General features: G+C 34.8%; 2 protein-coding genes across 3 annotated transcripts in view; one reads left to right on the top strand and one right to left on the bottom strand.

Annotated features, from left to right (window-relative positions):
- Positions 1-4,643: 4,643 nt before the first annotated feature.
- On the bottom strand, positions 4,644-21,376 carry si:ch211-91p5.3. 2 transcript variants are annotated; one of them, XM_048158645.1, is made up of 20 exons: positions 20,969-21,376; positions 19,427-19,555; positions 19,137-19,256; positions 18,829-18,981; positions 18,479-18,646; positions 18,227-18,404; positions 16,133-16,249; positions 15,771-15,956; positions 15,544-15,681; positions 13,436-13,576; positions 12,893-13,312; positions 10,536-10,673; positions 10,194-10,346; positions 9,437-9,670; positions 9,182-9,355; positions 8,850-9,062; positions 7,657-7,800; positions 7,145-7,447; positions 6,901-7,041; positions 4,644-5,502 (listed from the first exon to the last, which is right to left on the bottom strand). In XM_048158645.1, the coding sequence occupies exons 1-20, from the start codon at positions 21,173-21,175 to the stop codon at positions 5,414-5,416; spliced, it is 3,546 nt and encodes a 1,181-aa protein (XP_048014602.1). In that variant the 5' UTR covers positions 21,176-21,376; the 3' UTR covers positions 4,644-5,413. The 2 variants fall into 2 exon arrangements, with proteins under 2 accessions (XP_048014602.1, XP_048014603.1); XM_048158646.1 differs by having other exon boundaries at positions 10,194-10,331; positions 20,969-21,369.
- wasla (WASP like actin nucleation promoting factor a) overlaps positions 7,712-22,559 on the top strand; it is a 63,605-nt gene continuing 48,757 nt past the window's right edge. The window contains exon 1 of the mRNA XM_048158660.1: positions 7,712-7,812. The gene's annotated coding sequence lies outside the window, so the exon portion shown is untranslated. The remainder of the gene's footprint in view (positions 7,813-22,559) is intronic.

Below are 22,559 nucleotides of genomic sequence, written 5' to 3'. Positions count from 1 at the left end.
CCGTGATATCTCTATAGGTTATGCGAACGTTGTCATTTATAAAAAAAATATAAAAACATGTCTATAATTAAAGTAAAAATGAATGATACACACATATTTCGAATGGAAATAAATAACAAGTACTTTGGGAGTATTGTTCATTATGTTTATTTTCATATAAAAGCAACATAACTTAAATTACATCCAGTTTATCAGCAACACAGCGCACGAGTGTGAATCCCGCGATATCCGCCTTTGATCTCGTAGGTTCTGATCCACTACGAGGAGGGAGAAGTGTCAGTCTTTCCTGCACTTTTTTCACTCCTCCCCTAACTGCAGCCGCCTACTCTCGGCTGAACTTCAGGCGAGGCTAGGCGCATCTCAAACAAGCCTATTATGACAGAAAATATACCGGGATAACCTGGCTTCTCTCGAGACTTTCCTGCTTCAGAGCAGTCATAGTTAATGATATGCTAAAGCCTGCCGGCACGTTGTTGTGATTGGTTACAAGGTCGTCTGTGATGTCAGAAACCAGAGCCATAGAGCTCTGTCAGAAACACCCACGATTTCAAACCGCGGGTTTGGTTTACTGCAGTTTCAAACATAACAATTTGTACATGGTTTGTCTTAAAGCATTTTAAAAACACCACATATAAACAACATTAAAAACTTTTCACCACTTTAAGTGTCTATTTTTCACTTAAGTAATCCCTTAAAAAAAAGATAGGTGTTGCATAAAGCCCCTTAATTGTCATATCATAAGGTTTGGAAAACTTCACCATAAGTGAACGAGCAGGTTTAATCCAAGTCTTGAAATGAGACATGATCGGCTGTTTTATTGGTTTCTTCATTAGGGCAAAAGGGCGACGCACCACCAAAGTGAGAAAGGGACGGATTTTTCAATCGCATTCAACCACAGAGTTACGCTACCTGTCACTGCTAGGCTGTTTGTTCTGCCTCTGGATATAGTCCAATCAGCATCGAGTCACGCTCTGTGGAGTACCGCCTCTTTTGGGGCATTTCAGTCTGTCGGAGATTTGCCCCGACTGCTCCCATAGACTTCCATTCAAAGAACTTTTTTTTCGAACTGCAGGCACTGCAATGCAATCTCTATGGGTTCCGGGAGGGCTCGCACTAACGTGCTTTCGTCATCATACTTAACCTTAACTTGTGCAGCGATTGGTGGAAACAAACATACCTCTATTAATATTTTTTTTAAGCTGAAGTGACATTTAATAATTTCCTCAGTGCATAATTTACATTTCACAGACATATTCTCCATCTGTAAAAGTTAGAAAGTCGAGAAAATATTTCCATTTTGCATTCAGGCGTGGACGAGCCTTCAGCAAGCACAAACTTCCGTGAGCGAGCGCCGCCGCGCGCCGAACAGACGGAGTTCAATCTGAGTAAAATACATTTTGCTCAAAATATTTGTTGAAAATTTGTTTTTGTTGGCAAACATAATTATGTCATATGTAGAATTTCGAACCTACAACTAAGTGTATTTGTACGATAGCAGTAACTGTGTAAAGTGACTGTTAGGGTAATCAAAATAATAATAATTAACGTTATTAGTCTGTTCTTTTGTTTTTATTTATTTTCATTTTTAGTTTATTGTATTAAATTTCTGCTTCAAAAAACATTTTGTTTTTAGATTGTAAAGGTACAATTTTAGAATGTAGCCTAGGCCTAATGTGATTTGACCCCTTTTTTTGCACATAATTTATAGCATATACTACACAGTTACATTCATGTTTGTTTTCATAGCCTTCAGTATGAACATTGTTTCTAGGACAATATTGGGCAGGATCTTAAATATATATATTTTTTTTAATTAAATACAGATTTTTTTTTTTTTTAGATCTCAGCCCTATGGCATGCTTTAAATACTGAATTTTCCATGTTTTAAATAGATACATTATTATATCACTTATTAAATGGATATTTAATTAGCCTATTCATTCCTGCATTTCTAAAAAAAAATTTTTTTTTTTTTTGCGCCCCCCCAAATATTTTTTGCACCAGCCGCCACTGGATCAACATATTTCAATTTAGGCATATTATTCACATATAAACATTGATCAAATAAAGTTATAAAGTTATATGGGTATTTTTCTTACAAAAACGCATCGCTTTGCTTCAGAAGGCCTTTATTAACCCCCTGGAGCCGTATGGATTACTTTTATGATGGATGGATATGCTTTTTTGGGCTTCTATTCTATTTTGGGTTACTATTCACTCCCATTATAAAGCTTGGAAGAGCCATAATATTTTTTAATATAACTCCGACTGTGTTTCGTCTGAAAGAAGAAAGTCATAGACCACGTACTCACTGTAAGTTTCAGGAGTGACAACAGCATTTAAATGAGGGAGTGAATCCCCTAACATTACATGTGTGTAAGGAACTCTCACTCTCTTGGTATCCGATATTGTGACCAAAGTAATATTACAGTAACAAAACATTGGTTATTTTCAGGAATTTAACTAAACACAGTCAACGGAGGCGTCGTGTTTTATTTATGCTTGTACAGCCTGTTTCACACAGAGCCCGTTCTTTCCGTGTTGCCATGATTATTCAGTTTAAGCATTTTGGGCTTGTTGTTTAAGCTCGGCTCATAAAACGACCGGGTTTATGGAGTTATTAAAGTGAGCAGACACGAGTCGCGATATTTTGTTCTTATTTTCAGCATAAAGCATTTGGATTTATTTTGGTTTATTATGGGTTTCTTGTTTTCCATTACGCTTAAAAACTCTTTCAATCGGAAACCTACATACAACAAATAGGGGTTTCCAGGGCAACACTGGGATTGGGAGTCACCATAGATATAGCCTACATACCTCATGCCACGGGATGAACGACTCAGATCGGGAGGTGAGGTAAACTAACAGACTGCTAAGCTGAACTGACAGACCCAGTAAAGCAATGAATTAATTGTTTATGTTTCTCATTATTTGGCCTTGCATTGCAGTTTATTTTCTTATTCTAAATGTGATAAACGTTGCGTAAGTTGATGTGTTGGGGAATTTGGCTATTATCACATAACATTTTAATTATATTCTGCTGAAATGAACAAAATGACTTGAAAAAAAAAATAATTGTTTGTTTTGATGAACGAGATTCAAAGATCCGAGTCAGTAAAATGATCCGAACTTCCCATCACGGGCGTCACACTTGGACGTGGGCGGGGTTGGACGTCCACCGCAGGCTGCAGCGAGCCCTACTTGGATTTTTCTAGCAATATCTGGCAACACAAATGAGTCAAAGCTCATGCTTTCCCTGTGATTCACCACACATACAGAAGACAGACACATCTCCAATGAACGTTAAAAATGTCATTAACAACTAGTTGTTCAGTTCGGTTTCATACACACTGCGTGGAATTCTGTAAATGCGGTTGTCACTACATGTATTTTTCTGAACTGTGTGTGTGCAGAACGCGATTAAGTATTAAAAGGTGAAGTGACAACCGAATTTAGCTTCAGTGTGTACGTGGCCTTTCTACGATGGTTTGAGGGCGAGTAAATTAGGGGATAATTTTCATTTTTGGGTTAACTATCCCTTTAACTAAAACTATTAAAAATGGCTTTTGGTAATTTAAATAGTTAAAATAAAACACAAATATAAATATTAGATAAAAAAAATTTGGATGAAAAAAAAACTTGCCTTGGCAACTAACTGAAATAAGTTGGACTAAAATTACTAAAAGTGGAAAACAAAAACTTAAAGCTATATATAAATATTTGAAAACAAAAACAAACAAAACTTAAATTCCAACCAACTTAAAGTCAAACAAGACTTAATTTTAGCTTAAAATGAAAACTGAAAATATAAAAAATAAGCTTATTCAAAATAGTTATAAAAACAATAGGCCTAATAGTATATAAATAAATACTAAAATAAAATTGGCCAAGATACAACTGAAGAAAAAAAATCTTATTTGGTATGTTTTTTTTTTTATATATAAAATTATAATAATAGCAGCATGACCATTTTCTCATTTGTAAGTTGCTTTGGATAAAAGTGTCTGCTAAATGAATAAATGTAAATCAGTAACAGTATTGTAGGCTACTAATGAAAAAATGTTTCTAATTTGATTAATATAAAAGATGAAAAAATCACCAGTATAGGCCAAATAAAGGGGGAAAAACACTAGAAGACACTGTCAAAAGACATATGCATAGTCAAAAAAAAAAAAAAAATATATATATATAATGATGAGCAGTAGCCAGTATTATATGTGTGCATGAGGCGTGTGAGTGAATTTGGCGAGGTCTAGGCGTCAAGAACATAGAGAAAGAACATCCTGACCCAGAGTACTGCTGACATCCTGAGCACCTGCTGGAAGAAAACCTGAGACACTCTCCATCATCAACAACAACAACAACACTAAAACTGTAGCTCTACATTGACATCTAGCGGCCAGTTCATAGAACAACATTTCACTATTGTGTCAAAATATTGGTGTCTTTTTCATAGGTTGTGGTAATGAACAAATTTAAAATTTTCACTACATTTCAAACTGTCTGGGCAGGTAGATACAACCAAAATTGGCAGATTTAATCATAAGCTCTCATTTTGCGCAAAATGAAGGGGTTTATATTACAGTAATGACCGGCTGACTGGCTGCTTACCATATGAAATAAAATAAAGTACAGACATGAAATACTGATGTTAAATTATTTTATTATTATTAACACATACAGTAGGAATCATTGGGTTCCTGGATGAATATTCAGTAATACAGTGTTGTACCAGTATCAAACAAGTATGCCAGAGAACAGTGGAAACACATCACATGACACATCTTCTATCCTCACTGTATTTGATCACAAAGTATAATTTTTGTAGGCAGTTCTTGTAGTTCATTGTAAACTGGTTTTAAAATGCACAGTTATTAATGTTAATAAATGTACTACATATTCTAATCGTTTCTTTTGTAAGCCTGTGAAGATGCTGCACGAATACTGCAATGTTTCAACACAAGTAAATGTTAATGGTCCATATCGCGGCTCTGCAGTCAAGTGTGACATGAATAAATCCACTCGACCGACCAAACTGTTAAAAATGTAATCTCTTTAAGTCATATCTGCAGTAGTAGATTACAATTAGCTTCCTAGCAAAGACAACAACCCCTGAATCTGAATCGTGCTTCAATTTGAAAGACATTCAGGAAGTGCAATATCATTGAAATTTGGAAAATTAATGAAACTTTGGCTTTTGCACTCAATGCCATTATAATTTTCTCCTGATATTAAAATGGTTTAGTGTTTATATTGGTAGACACTTGGTATACATATTTGTAAAATAGTTTCATTCAATGCCATGGCCATTGGTTTAAATCCCAGAGAAATGTAAATGTATATTTTAACAATTTTTTTTCAATTTTTAAAATTAGTGTATTTGTGGTAGTTTTCTCCCCAGCTAAAACAGATTTCAAATGTTTTTATCATTCAGAAAAATAAATCTTTCCTTGAGCACTTGAAGCAGCTTCATCTTTGCTGTTTCCCAGCTGTCTTCCCAGTCTAGAATTCAAACAATAAACTTGTAAGAAACTGTAATGCTTTAATATTTAATATTGCACACAAATATTTTGAACTTAATCAAGGAGCAGTACACACTCTACAATTGTAATTTGCTTGACAGAAAAATGGTTTACTCTGGTCATTAAAGGGTTAATTGTCATTAATGTCATTAATGACTCACCCTCATGTCGTTCCACACCCGTAAGACCTTCGTTCATCTTCAGAACACAAATTAAGATATTTTTGATAAAAAAACACCCAGAAAGCTACTAAAGACATATTTAAAACAGTTCATGTGACTACAGTGGTTCAACCTTAATTTTATGAAGCAACAAGAATACTTTTTGTGCACCAAAAAAACAAAATAGCGACTTTATTCAACAATATCTAGTGATGGGCGATTTCAAAACACTGCTTCATGAAGCTTTACGAATCTTTTGTTTCAAATCAGTGGTTCAGAGCATGTATCAAACTGCCAAAGTCACATGATTTCAGTAAACGAGGCTTCGTTACGTCATAAGTGTTTCGAAATTTCAATGGTTCACGTGACTTTGGCAGTTTGATACGCGCTCTGAACCACTGATTCGAAACAAAAGATTTGTAAAGCTTCAAAGCTTCATGAAGCAGTGTTTTGAAATCGCCCATCACTAGATATTGTTGAATACAATCGTTATTTTGGGGGTTTTTTCACACAAAAATGTATTCTTGTCGCTTCATAACATTAAGGTTGAACCACTGTAGTCACATGAACTCTTTTAAGTATGTCTTTAGTAGCTTTCTGGGCATTGAAAAAGGAAATGATCTTGCTGCCAATGCAGGCCTTACTGAGCCATTGGATTTCATCAAAAAGATCTTAATTTGTGTTCTGAAGATGAATGAAGGTCTTACGGGTGTGGAACGACATGAGGGTGAGTAATTAATGACAGAATTTTCATTTTTGGGTGAACTAACCCTTTAAATTGATCAAAAGTGACAGTAAAGACATTTATAATGGTACAAAACGTTGTTCTTTTGAACTTCCAATTTATCAAAGAATCCTGAAAATAAATGTATCACGGTTTCCACAAAAATTAAACTGTTTTCAGCTTTGATAAAAATAAGAAATGTTTCTTGACCATCAAATCAGCGTATTAGAATGATTTCTGAAGGATCACGTGACACTGACGACTAGAGTAATGTAATAATTACAATATTACTAGTTTTAATGTATTTTTGATCAAATAAATGCAGCCTTGGTGAGCAGAAGAGACTTCTTTTTAAAAAAATCTTACCGACCCCAAACTTTTGAATGATACTGTATTTCAAATTATTTATACATAACATTATAATTAAATAATTGTTGATAAATAAACATTAAATATTTACTGAACATGTATTGTTTTGTGAGTGATAGCCCACCTGGACTGCAGCAGGTTAACGCGACAGAGAAAGTAGCCTTCGCTCCAAGCACTTCTTCTGTGTCCTCAAACACTGGCTGCGGCAGATGCTGCTGTACGAACCACTCATTTAGGCGGTTTCTCAAAGATGCATCGTTTGCTCCTGTAACAGGTTCAGAACTGAATGAAAATCATTAAATTATCATTTTCTAATAATGTACTTAAGTAGTGTTTAGACAAGCTGGTTGATATTCAGTTGCTCTGACCTGTCTCTACCCCCAACAGGCCCAGTATTCGTGCGCTGAGATGATTCCGAGCTGCTTTCTTTGAGCTCTGGCATGTGCACTTCACAGTATAGTCACAGAACGACAGCTGGATACAGGCCTGTTCCACAGGCTCCAGGAAAATGACGGGGTCTTTCTGACCGGCCCCCTTCAGCATGGAGCTCAGCTGATTCTGTACATCTTCAGCACTGTCAGCTCCAGTTATTGAAGCATAATCAAAGAGAGGTGATAGTGAACTTAGGGCTTTCTGGAGAGCATTTGACTTGGCTTCATCCTCTGTGGACCCTAAAAAAGACCACATTATATTTTAATAAAATGGCATTCATTCAGATATTTAATACATGTTTGGGGTCCAATATTTCTTTCATTTTCTGTATCTTAGACGCACATATTTGTCATTGACCCTACAAAAAAAAAGAAAACGTTCTTGATTCTGTTGAGTACAAACTCGTTCCTACAGTTTGTTTAACATCAAACAAGATGCTCATACTAACCTTGTTCTGTATATTTAACTGTGTAACTTATGTTCTTTATTGAGCAGTAAAACGGCGGTGCAGAGCCTTCAACATCATCTTGTGGAAGAGGAAGAGAATTCTGAGAAAAAAACTGCTTGACCTTCGCATTGGGCGTCTTTTCATCTTGAGTTCGAGGTAAGAAATAAATAAGCATTAGTTAAGGAATTATATATATATATATATATATATATATATATACACACTTATTACATTACCAGTCAAAAGTTTGGAAACATTACTATTTTTAATGTTTCTGAACGAAGTCTCTTATGCTCATTAAGGCTGCATTTATTTCATAATAAATACAGAAAAAACAATAATATTGTGTACTATTATTACAATTTAAAATTATGGTTTTCCATTTTAATATACTTTAAAATATAATTTTTTTTCTGTGATCAAAGCTGAATTTTCAGCGTCATTACTCCAGTCTTCAGTGTCACATGATCCTTCAGAAATCATTCTAATATGCTGATTTATTATCAATGTTGGAAACAGTTGTGCTGCTTAATATTATTTTATAACATGTGATTCTTTGATGAATAAAAATTTAAAAAAATAAAAGCATTTATTTAAAATAGAAATCTTTTGTAACAATATACACTACCGTTAAAAAGTTTGGGGTCAGTAATTTTTTATTTTTTTTTTAAATAAATTAATATAGAAATTAATAATTATTCAGCATGGATGTGTTAAATTGATAAAAAGTGAGAGTAAAGATTTATATTGTTAGAAAAGATTTATATTTTGAATAAATGCTGTTCTTTTAACCTTTTATTCATCAATGAATCCTGAAAAAAGTATCACAGGTTCCAAAAAAATATTAAGCAGCACAACTGTTTTCAACATTGATAATAACTGAGTATCAAATCAGCATATTAGAATGATTTCTGAAGGATCATGTGACACTGAAGACTGGAGTAATGATGCTGAAAATTCAGCTTTGATCACAGAAATAAATTATATATATTATATATTATATATATATTATATTTTAAAGCATATTAAAATAGAAAACCATAATTTTAAATTGTAATAATATTTCACATTTTTATTGTTTTTTTATGAAATAAATGCAGCCTTAATGAGCATTTAATTCAATAGTAATGTTTCCAAACTTTTGACTGGTAGTGTATATAGTACATTTTAAGCACATAAATACACAAAAGTACCTGTACTGGAATCCAAAATTGACACTGCACGGCCAAACAACAGGTAGGTTTTTTGTATGGCTTCTTTCTTGGAGTTGTAGCCTTGTTTGTTAACACAAGTATATTTTTCCAGGTTGATTTCTACAGTACATTTGAAATTCGTATTGCACTTAATGTTCTCCATCTTCACATGTGGGGGCTTGAGATTATATACACTAAAAAGCACATCGATTTCTGTAAAATACACAAAGATGTACAAGCAGATAAGTGCGCGGTTGCAAATCAGTGCATGTTATCACACTGTACCTCTAGCACTGCTAGTGAGGTCCCCTGAAATAGCCTATCATCTTCACCTGGAAAATCAATCCTGGGCTTTTTCCTCTCTGGAGAACTGGATTCTTGAGGGTCCGGCAGCACAGGAACAGGATCACGGACTGATTCTTGGCCTGATGTTGGCTGTGCTGATGTAGAGATGCTTTTAGACTTCAGTTCTGAATGCTCTTCCTCTGCTGCCTGACCGATCGATACTGCAGACAAAAATTCAAAATTCATTCCAAAATTCAATGTCGTAGAGTAGATGCAAGAATTTGAATTGTTTGGTTACTTACAGTTTGAAAGGTGTGGGCTAATACCGCTGGTCACCTTCTCTTCCCTGATCTCATCTTTATACTCTTGAGTTTCATAGACAGCAGTTTTGAGACGCAGCGTCTCTAGACGCTCCTTCAGAACACCTTTGAAGTTCTCCTCAGTATCAGATATAACATAGTTGAGGATCCCTGACAGATGCTGCAGAGCAACTTTAGCTGCCTGTTGCTCTGCCAGTTTCTTCTTGGTGGAGCCATCTGAGAAATGTAAGACATGAAAACTAAAGATCAGCAAACAATAGCTTGTAAATCAAAACACATATTTTAGTAAACAGAAGATAAACTCCCAATGTAATCTCATGCAACAGATTTACATGCATTACAAGCCCAAAAAACACTTTTCTCATAATATACATTGCGGAATCACCTCTTTTCTCACAGTGTCTGAAACGGTTCGATTAATAATTCAGTCCCTCTAGTCTAAACCCCTCCTTTCTGAGAGTCTACTCTGCTCTGATTGGTCAGATGGCCCAGTCTGTTTTGATTGGTCTTCTGCTTAAAGAGCGTGTCGGAAACTAAACACTCATTACCATATCTGAATTTCAGTCCCAGCGGATCTTGATCTTTGATATTCATATACAAGCAGCTGTATATGAAAGGTAATATAATAGGGGCACCTTAAAATAGACTCAATTTTCTTAGGGGGAAAAAAATGTCTTTATTCTAGGTAATATTTCACCCCAAAAACAGTGTTTAAACAATAAATAAAAGTAGAAATCACCTCTGTCATAAAAAGTGAAAGGTCCATTGAATTTGAGTTTGCAGATGGTTGTGTTGTCATCATCAACAAACTCTTCTGTTGGCTTTTGTAAATCATGGGTGTTGAAATGATCCATGATCAGTGACCTGTACGTCTGACCTGTTGTAACACAAACTAAAACCAGGTTATGCTTTTCTGACAATTATTTTAACATATTTGGCTCACAATAACACCAAAACAACTACTGTACATTAACGTCTTTTATATTAGGTATTATAGTATTTCAAGCCTCATGTAAAAGTGGAACACATAACATGGCTTTATATCAAATCTTTGATATCTAACCTAATCTTTATACTTTACCTTCTGCTGGAGCACTGATGCGAAATCTTTCCCATAAAACCTTATAAGCGGCTTCAGTTGCTTCTTCCTTTGAGGAGCATTTATCAGACGCAACTTCTTGATTGAGATCCACAGTGACTTTACCAAAGAAAGTCATTCCTGAAATGGCAAAAGATATTTCTTTGAATCACATTTCTTTTTACAAACACCGATTCCAAAAAAGTTGGGACACTGTACAAATTGTGAATAAAAACAGAATGCAATGATGTGGAAGTTTCAAATTTCAATATTTTATTCAGAATACAACATAGATGACATATCAAATGTTTAAACTGGGAAAATGTATCATTTTAAGGGAAAAAAAGTTTTTAAAGATTTTAAATTTCATGGCATCAACACATCTCAAAAAAGTTGGGACAAGGCCATGTTTACCACTGTGTGGCATCCCCTCTTCTTTTTATAACAGTCTGCAAACGTCTGGGGACTGAGGAGACAAGTTGCTCAAGTTTAGGAATAGGAATGTTGTCCCATTCTTGTCTAATACAGGCTTCTAGTTGCTCAACTGTCTTAGGTCTTCTTTGTCGCATCTTCCTCTTTATGATGCGCCAAATGTTTTCTATGGGTGAAAGATCTGGACTGCAGGCTGGCCATTTCAGTACCCGGATCCTTCTTCTACGCAGCCATGATGTTGTAATTGATGCAGTATGTGGTCTGGCCTTGTCATGTTGGAAAATGCAAGGTCTTCCCTGAAAGAGACGACGTCTGGATGGGAGCATATGTTGTTCTAGAACTTGGATATACCTTTCAGCATTGATGGTGCCTTTCCAGATGTGTAAGCTGCCCATGCCACATGCACTCATGCAACCCCATATCATCAGAGATGCAGGCTTCTGAACTGAGCGCTGATAACAACTTGGGTTGTCCTTGTCCTCTTCAGTCCGGATAACATGGTGTCCCAGTTTTCCAAAAAGAACTTCAAATTTTGATTCATCTGACCACAGAACAGTTTTCCACTTTGCCACAGTCCATTTTAAATGAGCCTTGGCCCAGAGAAAACGCCTGCTACCTGTCCCAACTTTTTTGGAATGTGTAGCTCTCATGAAATCCAAAATGAGCCAATATTTGTCATGATATTTTGGCAAAATGTCTCACTTTCAACATTTGATATGTTATCTATATTCTATTGTGAATAAAATATAAGTTTATGAGATTTGTAAATTATTGCATTCCTTTTTTATTCACAATTTGTACACTGTCCCAACTTTTTTGGAATCGGGTTTGTATTTTTTAATGTTATTTATTAATCATGTTTAATATTTTCTCTGCTGTTTTTATGTATTCTTTTTCACTTTATTTCAATGAAACGGCTTCTCAAACAAGAAAAAAAATGTAGGGCGGGACTTGATTTTCTCCATCTGGAATTGATTGGATGGTTGTGGTTTGCTATTGGTCGATCTCATGTGAGTGACAGGTTGTCCTGCCCTCATGCCAGTACACGCATCATCAGAGAAGAGAAGAGAACACAATCTAATGGAAATTTGTAACTATTTTACGTTTTGGTGAATTGGTGGCTAATTTGTTCAAATAGTTACAATCTACATTTTTGTATGATCTGCTTACACTTCAAGTGGCGGGAAATTTTAGGGGTGGGGTTAGGGGAGGAGCTTCATGCTTACAGTTTTCAAAAAAATCATACATCTATGTACAATTCACATCCTACATATTCATATGAAATTGCCAACTTGTAAAATAGTTATGTTTTCCCATGAAATTGGGTTAAAAGAGAAGCCACTGCAAAAGGGAGGGAAATTTATTTTGATTAAAGATTACGAGGATACGTTTTGTTTTTTCAAAAAATAATGATGTCCACGGATAAATTGTTTATAGTATATCCTGCAACATTCCATTAACAAAAAATACAATCGTCAATTTTAATTTCATGGTGACTTTCTGAGTAATTTTCTGCTGTATTTTCTATTTTCCATCTTGTACATATATTAAATTTAAAATTTAAAAACACTACCAATCTCTACTTGTGTCCTCTGCAATAGAGTGGTGCAGGGATGACGTCAAAACCCAGAAGACTAATTCACTAGTGGTTCCCTATCAGATTTTCCTATGGGTTTTTATAATGGGGTTTTTCAATTTATGAGTAAAATACGGTCAGTGGTAAACACACATAATTTGGCGCTACTTGGATGTTTTGTTATAGAATATAAATTACACACACCCAAGTCGACAATGCAAATTTTGAAGCTATTATGTTTATTTTATAAAAACCCATAGGAAAATCTTCAGGGAATCTCTGGCAAATTAGTCTTCTGGGTTTTGACACTTTATAGCACCAATTTCTTATTTCTTTTTATATGCTCCAGTACCTGGACAATCAATCCCGGGCTTTTTCTTCTGTGCGGCTGGAGAACTGGATTCTTGAGGGTCCGGCAGCACAGGAACAGGATCACAGACTGATTCTTGGCCTGATGTTGGCTGTGCTGATGTAGAGATGCTTTTAGACTTCAGTTCTGAATGCTCTTTCTCTGCTGCTTGACCGATCGATACTGCAGAAGTAGCCAGGTCCCAACTGATGCCACTGGTCACATGGTCATCACTAATCTCTTCTTTATACTCTTGAGTTTCATAGACAGCAGTTTTGAGACCCAGGGTCTGTAGACGCACATTCAGAACACCTTTGAAGTTCTCCTCAGTACCTGATGTAACATAGTTGAGGATCCCTGACAGATGCTGCAGAGCAACTTTAGCTGCCTGTTGCTCTGCTGTTCTCTTCTTGGTGGAGCCATCTGAGAAATGTAAGGAATGAAAACTAAAGATCAGCAAACAATAGCTTGTAAATCAACACAAACCTTTAGTGAAAGGAAGATAAAAGATGTTTAACCAATGACTAACAGTAGAAGTGCAATTACCTTTGTCATAGAAAGTAAAAGGGCCGACGAGTTTGAGCTTGCAAATGGTTGTGTCGTCGTCATTTTGAACAAAGAGTTCTGTCGGTTTTTGGAAACGCTGTGTGTTGAAATATTCCATGATCAATGACCTGTATGTCCGACCTGTTGAAATGGGAATATAAAGCAGCTTAACCGTGCAATTCAGAAAATCATTGAATCCCTAAAATGCCAAAGTACTTCAGAGAATGTGTTCAAAAACATGGTATTACCATAGTACTTTTTAGGTTAAACATTTTTAACCATAACTCTTTTTGTCCAGAAATGTAAAACTGAAAATAGAAGTAAAATGTTATTAGATGAAAATGTTTTTTTGGGGGAAGTACCAATAGTACCTAGAAATTGCCCCTAGAAATACAACATGTACAACTGAAAATAGAAGTAATATGTTATTTAATGAATATATGTAATTTTAGTTTTGATGTGTTGGGAAATACCAATAAACTAATTTTCAGAGGTATTTTAGAGGCAATCCTGCCCATTAAAGTGTTAAAACTGCACATATATTGCATAAAACTTAAATGGATTTATTTCCAAAAACTTTACATGTTTGGTTCACTATTCTGTATTTATTAAAGAGCTTATGCTTATAAAGTACTTTATAAGTATTAAATAAAGTATTATTTTAAGACTTAAATATCGGTGAAACACTTTAGATGCAAACTCGCAATATTTGTCTTTTCATTGTATCTTAAACGGTTAGTTCACCCAAAAATGAAATTTCTGTCCATGTTCTACATCAGAACGATGACTCATTATTGGCCGACTCCTGCGTCAGCATCAAGTGCATGCGTCATGCTGCTCACATAAACAGCATCGGCCAATACTGAGCCAATACTATTCTCATCGCTTCATAACATTAAAGGTGCCCAAGAATGCTTTTTCACAAGATGTAATATAAGTCTAAGGTGTCCCCTGAATGTGTCTGTGAAGTTTCAGCTCAAAATACCCCATAGATTTTTTTTAATTAATTTTTTTAACTGCCTATTTTGGGGCATCATTAACTATGCACTGATTTTTTCAGTGCGCTGCCCCTTTAATTCGCGTGCTCCCTGCCACACGAGCTCTCGATTATATTACAGCACATTTACAAAGTTCACACAGCTAATATAACCCTCAAATGGATCTTTACAAGATGCTCGTCATGCATGCTGTATGCATGCTTCGAATTATGTGAGTAAAGTATTTATTTTGATGCTTATATTTGATTCTCTATGAGTTTGAGGCTGTCCTCCGTGGCTAATGGCTAATGCTACACTGTTGGAGAGATTGATAAAGAATGAAGTTGTGTTTATGCATTATACAGACTGAAAGTGTTTAAAAATGAAAATAGCGACAGCTCTTGTCTCCGTGAATTCAGTAAGAAACGATGGTAACTTTAACCTCATTTAACAGTACATTAGCAACATGCTAACAAAACATTTAGATAGACAATTTACAAATATCACTAAAAATATCATGATATCATGGATCATGTCAGTTATTATTGCTCCATCTGCCATTTTCGCTGTTGTTCTTGCTTGCTTACCTAGTCTGATGATTCACCTGTGCAGATCCAGACGTTACTGGCTGCCCTTGTCTAATGCCTTTCATAATGTTGGGAACATGGGCTGGCATATGCAAATATTGGGGCGTATACCCCGACAGTCGGTGTTATGTTTAGGTTCCCCCTTTTTTTCTGGAAGTCTTTTAAACAAATGAGATTTATATAAGAAGGAGGAAGCAATGGAGTTTGAAACTCGCTGTATGTCATTTCCATGTACTGAACTCTTGTTATTCAACTATGCAGAGGTAAATTCTAATTTTGAATCTAGGGCACCTTTAAGGTTGAACCATTGTAGTCACATGGACTATTTTAACCATGTCTTTACTACTTTTCTGGACCTTGAATGTGGTAACTATGTTGCTTTTTATAGGGGATAAAAAACCTGTCAGATTTCATCAAAAATACTGTATCTTAATTTGTGTTCTGAAGATGAACAAAGGTCTTATGGGTTTGGAACAACATTAATTAATGAAAAAAAAATCATTTTTGGGTGAACTAACCCTTTAAGCTTAACTTTATCCTTTACCTTCTGCTGGAGCACTGCTGCGAAATCTTTCCCATAAAACCTTATAAGCAACTTCAGTTGCTTCTTCCACTGAAGCGCATTTATCAGACGCAACTTCTTGATCAAGATCCACAGTCACTTTACCAAAGAAAGTGATTCCTGAAAGGTCAAAATTTGAAATTACATACCGATCGTAGTTTCATCTCAATGCAGGACTGTGCACCATTAATCAATACTATCAGTTTTACCTGAGGAAGATGAACAGGAGGCCTCAGGCTGTGTGACTGAGCTTGATGGTTCATCTGTGCCTTCTTCTTGTAATTTCAACTGCTCAAGGGCAATGTACGCCACCTCCTGATGGGCGGACTTTTTGTCATTAAACACCCTCTGGCCAAAGAAACTTTGCCCATTCACCTTCACTTCAGCCCTGTAACCTGTACAGAGGATATGAACTGTATGATTACTGTTGAATCTAACCTGAATGAAAGATTTTCATTTGTGCATTACCACTTTTTCTGTACTGTATATCTAAACATATACATGTTTTATTTGTTTCTAAAGAACTATTATGCATTTAATGTTACATGGACAAATATGATGAATTTGTTACCCTGTGCTTCCAGAATCTCTGTAAAAACAGGCCATTTGTCCTCTGTCCATTTCTTTGCACGGCAATATTCATAAAGATGATTCTTGTATCTAAGTGGGTTGCCAGGAAACACTGGATCTGTGGATAGAAACGGGAAAGAATGAGATTAATGGAAATATAGTAGGACTCTTACATGTGAGAATTACTCAAGGTGCGTTAAATGTGTGTAAGTTGGTTTATCAGTTTGTTCTGTGTATTAAAAGCATAACATCCACTTAATAGTGCACTTAATAGTACTGGATGTGCACTTGTAGTGCACTTCAAATCTCAAAAGTATGGTTTTTAAATAGGGCTGCACAACGATTAATCGCAATTAATCGTTTGCAAAATAAAAGTCTGTGTTACGTAATATATGTGTGTGTTCTGTGTATAATAATTATGTATATATAAATACATGCACATACATGTATATATTTAAGAAAAAAATTATATTTACATATAAAATATCTATATTTATATGTAATATAAAATATATATAAATATGTATATTTATTTATACATGTATATATTTCTTAAATTTATACATGTATGTGCATGTATTTATATATACATAATTATTATACACAGAACACACACATATATTACGTAAACACAGACTTTTTTTGCAAACGATTAATCGCGATTAATCGTTGTGCAGCCCTATTTTTTAAAAACTGTGCTTGCAGATAATATTAATGAAATAAAAGGCACTTGACGTTGAGAACACTCATGAATGTTAAGTGTTAACACACTTAAGTAGGCTTTTAAAAATGTCAATTTAAAAGTTTTACTTTGAAGTACATTTTAACTACATTTTATGTTTAATATTTTTTTTTTGTGCTTTGGAGAAGTGCACTTATTTTGATGTGCTGACTAACATTAAAACATGTAAACAACTTAAGTATAATTTTAAATTTATGACATACAAGTTTCAATAGAAATGACATTAAAGTTTTTTTTTTTAATTACATACAAGTCCTACTTAAGTGGGTCAAAAAAGCACTTTGAAGTTAAGCTAATTTCAATTAACATAAATATAAAACTAACAAACAAATCTGAAAACATTACATTCACTTCACACTTAAGTATATTTTTTAAAGTATATTTTTCCATAGTAAGTACTCTTTTTAAAGTCCCGTGAACCGGAAGTTGCAAACGACTTTTCTCCAGTGTTGTGACGTATTTCCAAGTGAAACGGAATATTGAATAGTGGATGGGGTTTTATTTTACCATCTCTCGCTCATAGCAGGCTAACCTTTGGAGGGGAGTGGTTTAAGCGTTTTCAACCCAAACAGTCAAACTGATGTCATTAGAAAAGGGGCACCATTGCAGAGGGGAGGAGCATTTTCAGATTTTGATTAAATATTACAAAGCCAAACAATTTTTTTGTGTGGATTGACTTGCACGGATTAATTGTTCACCACAAAACTAGCAATTTGAGCTAACAAAATAAATAAGGTAAATTTTGATTTCATGTGTACTTTAAAAGAATGCTAAAGTGTACTTCTTTTTCACAAGGGATGGCTTCCTCTTCAACATCTAAAACCTAACAAAAATAATTTATAACTTTTTCATTTTATAACTTTAACTTTAAATGTGCGGCTAAACTAGGATTTCTTTGTGAGTTCACTTTTGGCCCATATCAAAGACTATAGAATTGTTTTGAATGGGAGAAAGTGAAATGCGCAATATGGAATAAGTCCCGCCTTCTAAATAAGAGCCAATCGCCAACTGGTAAAGTCATCGCATCACTGTAGCGGCTGTTAGAAGCTCCGGTTCCTGTAGAAACAGACGCGCGCAGATTCGAGCGTTTAGTAACAAAATTTATGAGGCAGTTGTGAGATTTCATTGGTGATTTCAAATATGACCTTTAATCGAAAGCTTGGCAAACAGAATTTGATGTTTCCCCATTCAAAGAGATAGGAGCTGCACTTGCATGCCCGAGAGGTGTTTCAAAGATGGCTGCCGAGTGAAAGGGACTTTGCCCATATAACATAATATAAACATCATGTAGAAACCAAATATTGCTAAAAAGATAAATATTAATGGTGTTATTTTCTTCTCACTTCTTCTTACCAAGTGTCACCTTCTCCAGGTGGTCCACTCTGTCTCCCAGTTTGGTGATTTTCTCCTCATGTTGATCTACTTTTGCCTGCATCTCTTTAAGTTTTCCGACTTCAGGGCCCAGGTTCTCCAGGAGATCTTTGTTTTGTTCCAGGAAGTCCAGGAGACTCTCCATGTCCTCTGGTTTTTCCTTAACATAAAGTCATGTTTTTTTTAGAACAAACATGATGCTGTTCACACTTAACCACTAAACAGTTTACTTACTTCATCATTTTCGTCTTGGTTTCCCTCAAAGCGCGCGATAAAGTCTTCAATCCTGTCTTTCAATGCTTGCTGCTCACGGTTCAGAACTTCCATGGTCTGAAGATCTACCTGTTGGCCGTCTACTTCACATGGGGCTTCATTGAAGTTCTTGTCTAAGATGTTATTAAACTACATAGAAAAATAATATATAAAAAATGTTTGTTTTGAATTTAATTATGAATAATACAATTACATTGGTAAAGAGAGTAACATTTATCCTAATCGCTAATATCATTATTATTAAATAATAATAATGGTAATACTGTTTTATTAATATGATAATAATGAATTATTATTAATTTTCCATCCACCTGTGTAATCTTCTTTTCCAAGTCTTTCAGTTTAGGGATTTTAGGTTCGAGCAACTTTGCCAACTGCAGGACCGTATTATGATGCCTGTTCATGTCCTCCTTACTAATTTTCAAGTCAGGCGAGTGCATCGCACTGTTCCGTACATTTATTACCTTAATTGTTGAAAAGAAATAAGTGTAAAATGTGTTATCCAGCACACAGTGAGATCTACAGTATGTGAATATCCATACCGATACTATATATACTGTAATGTTGAAAACGAGAATTTGAAGGGGAAAAAAGGATATTTGCATTTCAGAATACTTACATTTGTCACATATTTTACCGGGATGTCGAAATGTTTACAGGAACTCATTAAGTTCAGGATGGCAGCGACATCAAACTCGGCAAACTTGCAATGTTTTTTGTGTCCACGAGGCATATGTGCCTGCAATGAAAAACATGCAATCAACAAAGATAAAGATGTAATGGACATTGATTTTTGTTCACTGACACCGAATAACTAAATATTACCCTCCCCATATACAACAAAGCACTCAGTGGCAACAGTGTACCATTATAATGCAATGGTTATTATTAATGATGAAAATAACTTACCTTGGCAACTTCCCACTTTTCTTTAGACCACAGATGTGGCCGGCAGTTCTCCCAGTGTATACCGTTACGGCTCCCATTATGACTGGCTTCGATTTCTTTCCTCCAGCATTCACACAATTCGCAGGCAGACTACGGGTAGCAGAAAGCACAGTTTGAGAGACAGGTACAGACATTCCCAGAATCTTTGATTCTAAATGACATTGTTTTAGGCTTTTTGTAGTATTACAATATTTCTAATTGTGTTAATCCACATTTTTATTTAATATGTGGATGGATGGATGGATGGACAAGCACATCGATCGATGATAGACAAACAAGCAGACATTCTTTTAGACTTTTTGTAGTATTCCTACAGTATTTGTGTTAACATTTTTATTTAAAATAGCGATGGACGGACGGACAGAGACAATAGTTAGACAATTGAGCATAAAATACAAATTTGTAGAGAAAGCTGAAATGTGTGGGACCTGTAAGTTGTATAAATAAATTTATAGTCAGTAAGTTAAAGGGATAATTCATTGATGTTTATCTGCTTAGCCCTAGGGCATCCAAGATGTAGGTGACTTTGTTTCTTCAGTAGAACACAAATTATGATTTTTGGGTGAACTATCCCTTTAATTGTTAAAAATGTATTTAATTGAGTTAAAGGGTTAGTTCACCCAAAAATTAAAATTCTGTCATTAATTACTCACCCTCATGCTGTTCCACACCCGTAAGACCTTCGTTCATCTTTGGAATGCAAATTGAGATATTTTTGTTGAAATCCGATGGCTCAGTGAGGCCTCCATAGCCAGCAATGACATTTCCTCTCTCAAGATCCATAAAGGTACTAAAAACATATTTAAATACGTTCATGTGAGTACAGTGGTTCAATATTAATATTATAAAGCGACGAGAATATTTTCACGTAAAGTCACGTGATTTCAGCAGTTTGCCGATTTGACACGCGATCTGAATCATGATTCAACACGCTGATTCATTTATGCTCCGAATCTTCATGAAGCAGTGTTTTGAAATCAGCCATCACTATATAAATTGTTATTTTGTTTTTTTGGCGCACCAAAAATATTGTCATTGCTTTATAATATTAATATTGAACCACTATACTCACATGAACTGATTTAAATGTGTTTTTAGTACATTAATGGATCTTGAGAGAGGAAATGTAATTTCTGGCTATGCAGGCCTCACTGAGCCATCGGATTTCATCAAAAATATCTTAATTTGTGTTCCGAAGATGAACGAAGGTCTTACAGGTGTAGAACGACATGAGGGTGAGTAATTAATGACATTATTTTCATTTTTGGGTGAACTAACCCTTTAATTCAGTTTGTAAATATTTATATTATGCAAGTATTTTCTGCATTTTACTGTAATTTTTTATGAATTGCACATTAATAGACTGTTGCTGTATAAAATGTAGAAATTTAGGATTGGGTATGTGGGTATTGGGTGTGTGTATACATATTTAACCGTACAATGAATCGATAAATAAAGAAGGCTATTTCGATAGTTTACACTGACTTTACATTAACGGTTTACCTTAATATCGCAGCAGGTTCGCTTACAGGTCTGTCCTTTGAGATAGGTTTTGTTTCGGAGAGAGTTGTGATAAGTTTCGGTTTCCTTTTCAATGAAGTCCTGAATGCAGCTCCTCAGCATGTAAAGACTCTCCGTTGTTTTCAACCAGTTTTTGTAGTTTTCATCACTGAAGCGTGTGTAAGATTGTGTGCTGCTGCTGCTGCTCATGATCGCTCATTTAAACCCCACAGATATATGGAGTCAAATCACTCTTTGTTACAGGAGAGCAGCGGTGCGATGTGTCTCTACCTTTGACAGTCGGTGGCTCTACTGTCATCATCAGCCGGTCAGCTGACTCAGTCCTGAGGTTGCCAGATATTCGAAAAACATCAACGACGTGCTCTTAGGTGCTTTTATCCATAACTGGGGTTTAACGTGTTTGTTGACGTTCGTCATGAATACTATGGTAACCGTATGTCAGGAGCTTTTAGAAACTTCTGAAGGTGGTTTACCCTTTTTCTATACCCAGAATTAATAATACAATATTAAAATGTAGGCTAAATGATTACGTATTTATCCAAACATAGATGAAATAAATAAGAACCGTTAAATATTTATAGTTTTTCAATTTATCAAACATATGTGACGTCATAACCAACAATTTTCCCTAAAAGTTTTTTTTTTTTTTTTTTAAGTACTTGTTTACCAAAGAGACCATGTCAGTGAAGTGATTGAGAAGAAATATGACACATGATGTTTAAATAAAACAAGGAAAAATCAAGGTAAATATAAAAGAGCTGTTAGTTAATATCGCCATCTAGTGGAGATCAGAATCAGGTGACAAAAGCTTCCAGTGTACAGAATACAAGAAAATAAAAAAATAAATAGGCATGCATAAAATAAATTAAATAGAATATATATAGAAATTCACAAAGCACACGACAAAATGAACATACTCTTAAAAATAATGGTTCTTTATTGGTATCTATGGTTTCTTAACCTCCATGGAATGAATAGATAGATAGATAGATAGATAGATAGATAGATAGATAGATAGATAGATAGATAGATAGATAGAGAGATATAGATAGATATAGTTTGATAGATAGATAGAGTTTAATAGATGGATAGATAGATAGATAGATAGATAGATAGATAGATAGATATAGTTTGATAGATGGATAGATTGATAGATAGATAGATAGATAGATAGATAGAGTTTGATAGATGGATAGATAGATAGATAAATAGATAGATAGATAGATAGAGTTTGATAGATAGATAGAGAGAGAGAGAGAGAGAGATAGTTTGATAGATAGATAGAGTCTGATAGATGATAGATAGATAGATAGATATAGTTTGATAGATAGATAGATAGATAGATAGATATAGTTTGATAGATAGATAGATAGATAGATAGATAGATAGATAGATAGATAGATAGATGATAGATAGATATATAGATAGATAGATAGATAGATAGATAGATAGATAGATAGATAGATAGATAGATAGATAGATAGTTTGATAGATGGATAGATTGATAGATAGATAGATAGATAGATAGATAGAGTTTGATAGATGGATAGATAGATAGATAAATAGATAGATA

The sequence above is a fragment of the Megalobrama amblycephala genome, linkage group LG15, assembly GCF_018812025.1.
Source record: "Megalobrama amblycephala isolate DHTTF-2021 linkage group LG15, ASM1881202v1, whole genome shotgun sequence".
Lineage (NCBI taxonomy): Eukaryota > Metazoa > Chordata > Actinopteri > Cypriniformes > Xenocyprididae > Megalobrama > Megalobrama amblycephala.
Note: the sequence above shows the minus strand (reverse complement) of the source record. Positions and strands in the feature narration are given on the sequence as shown.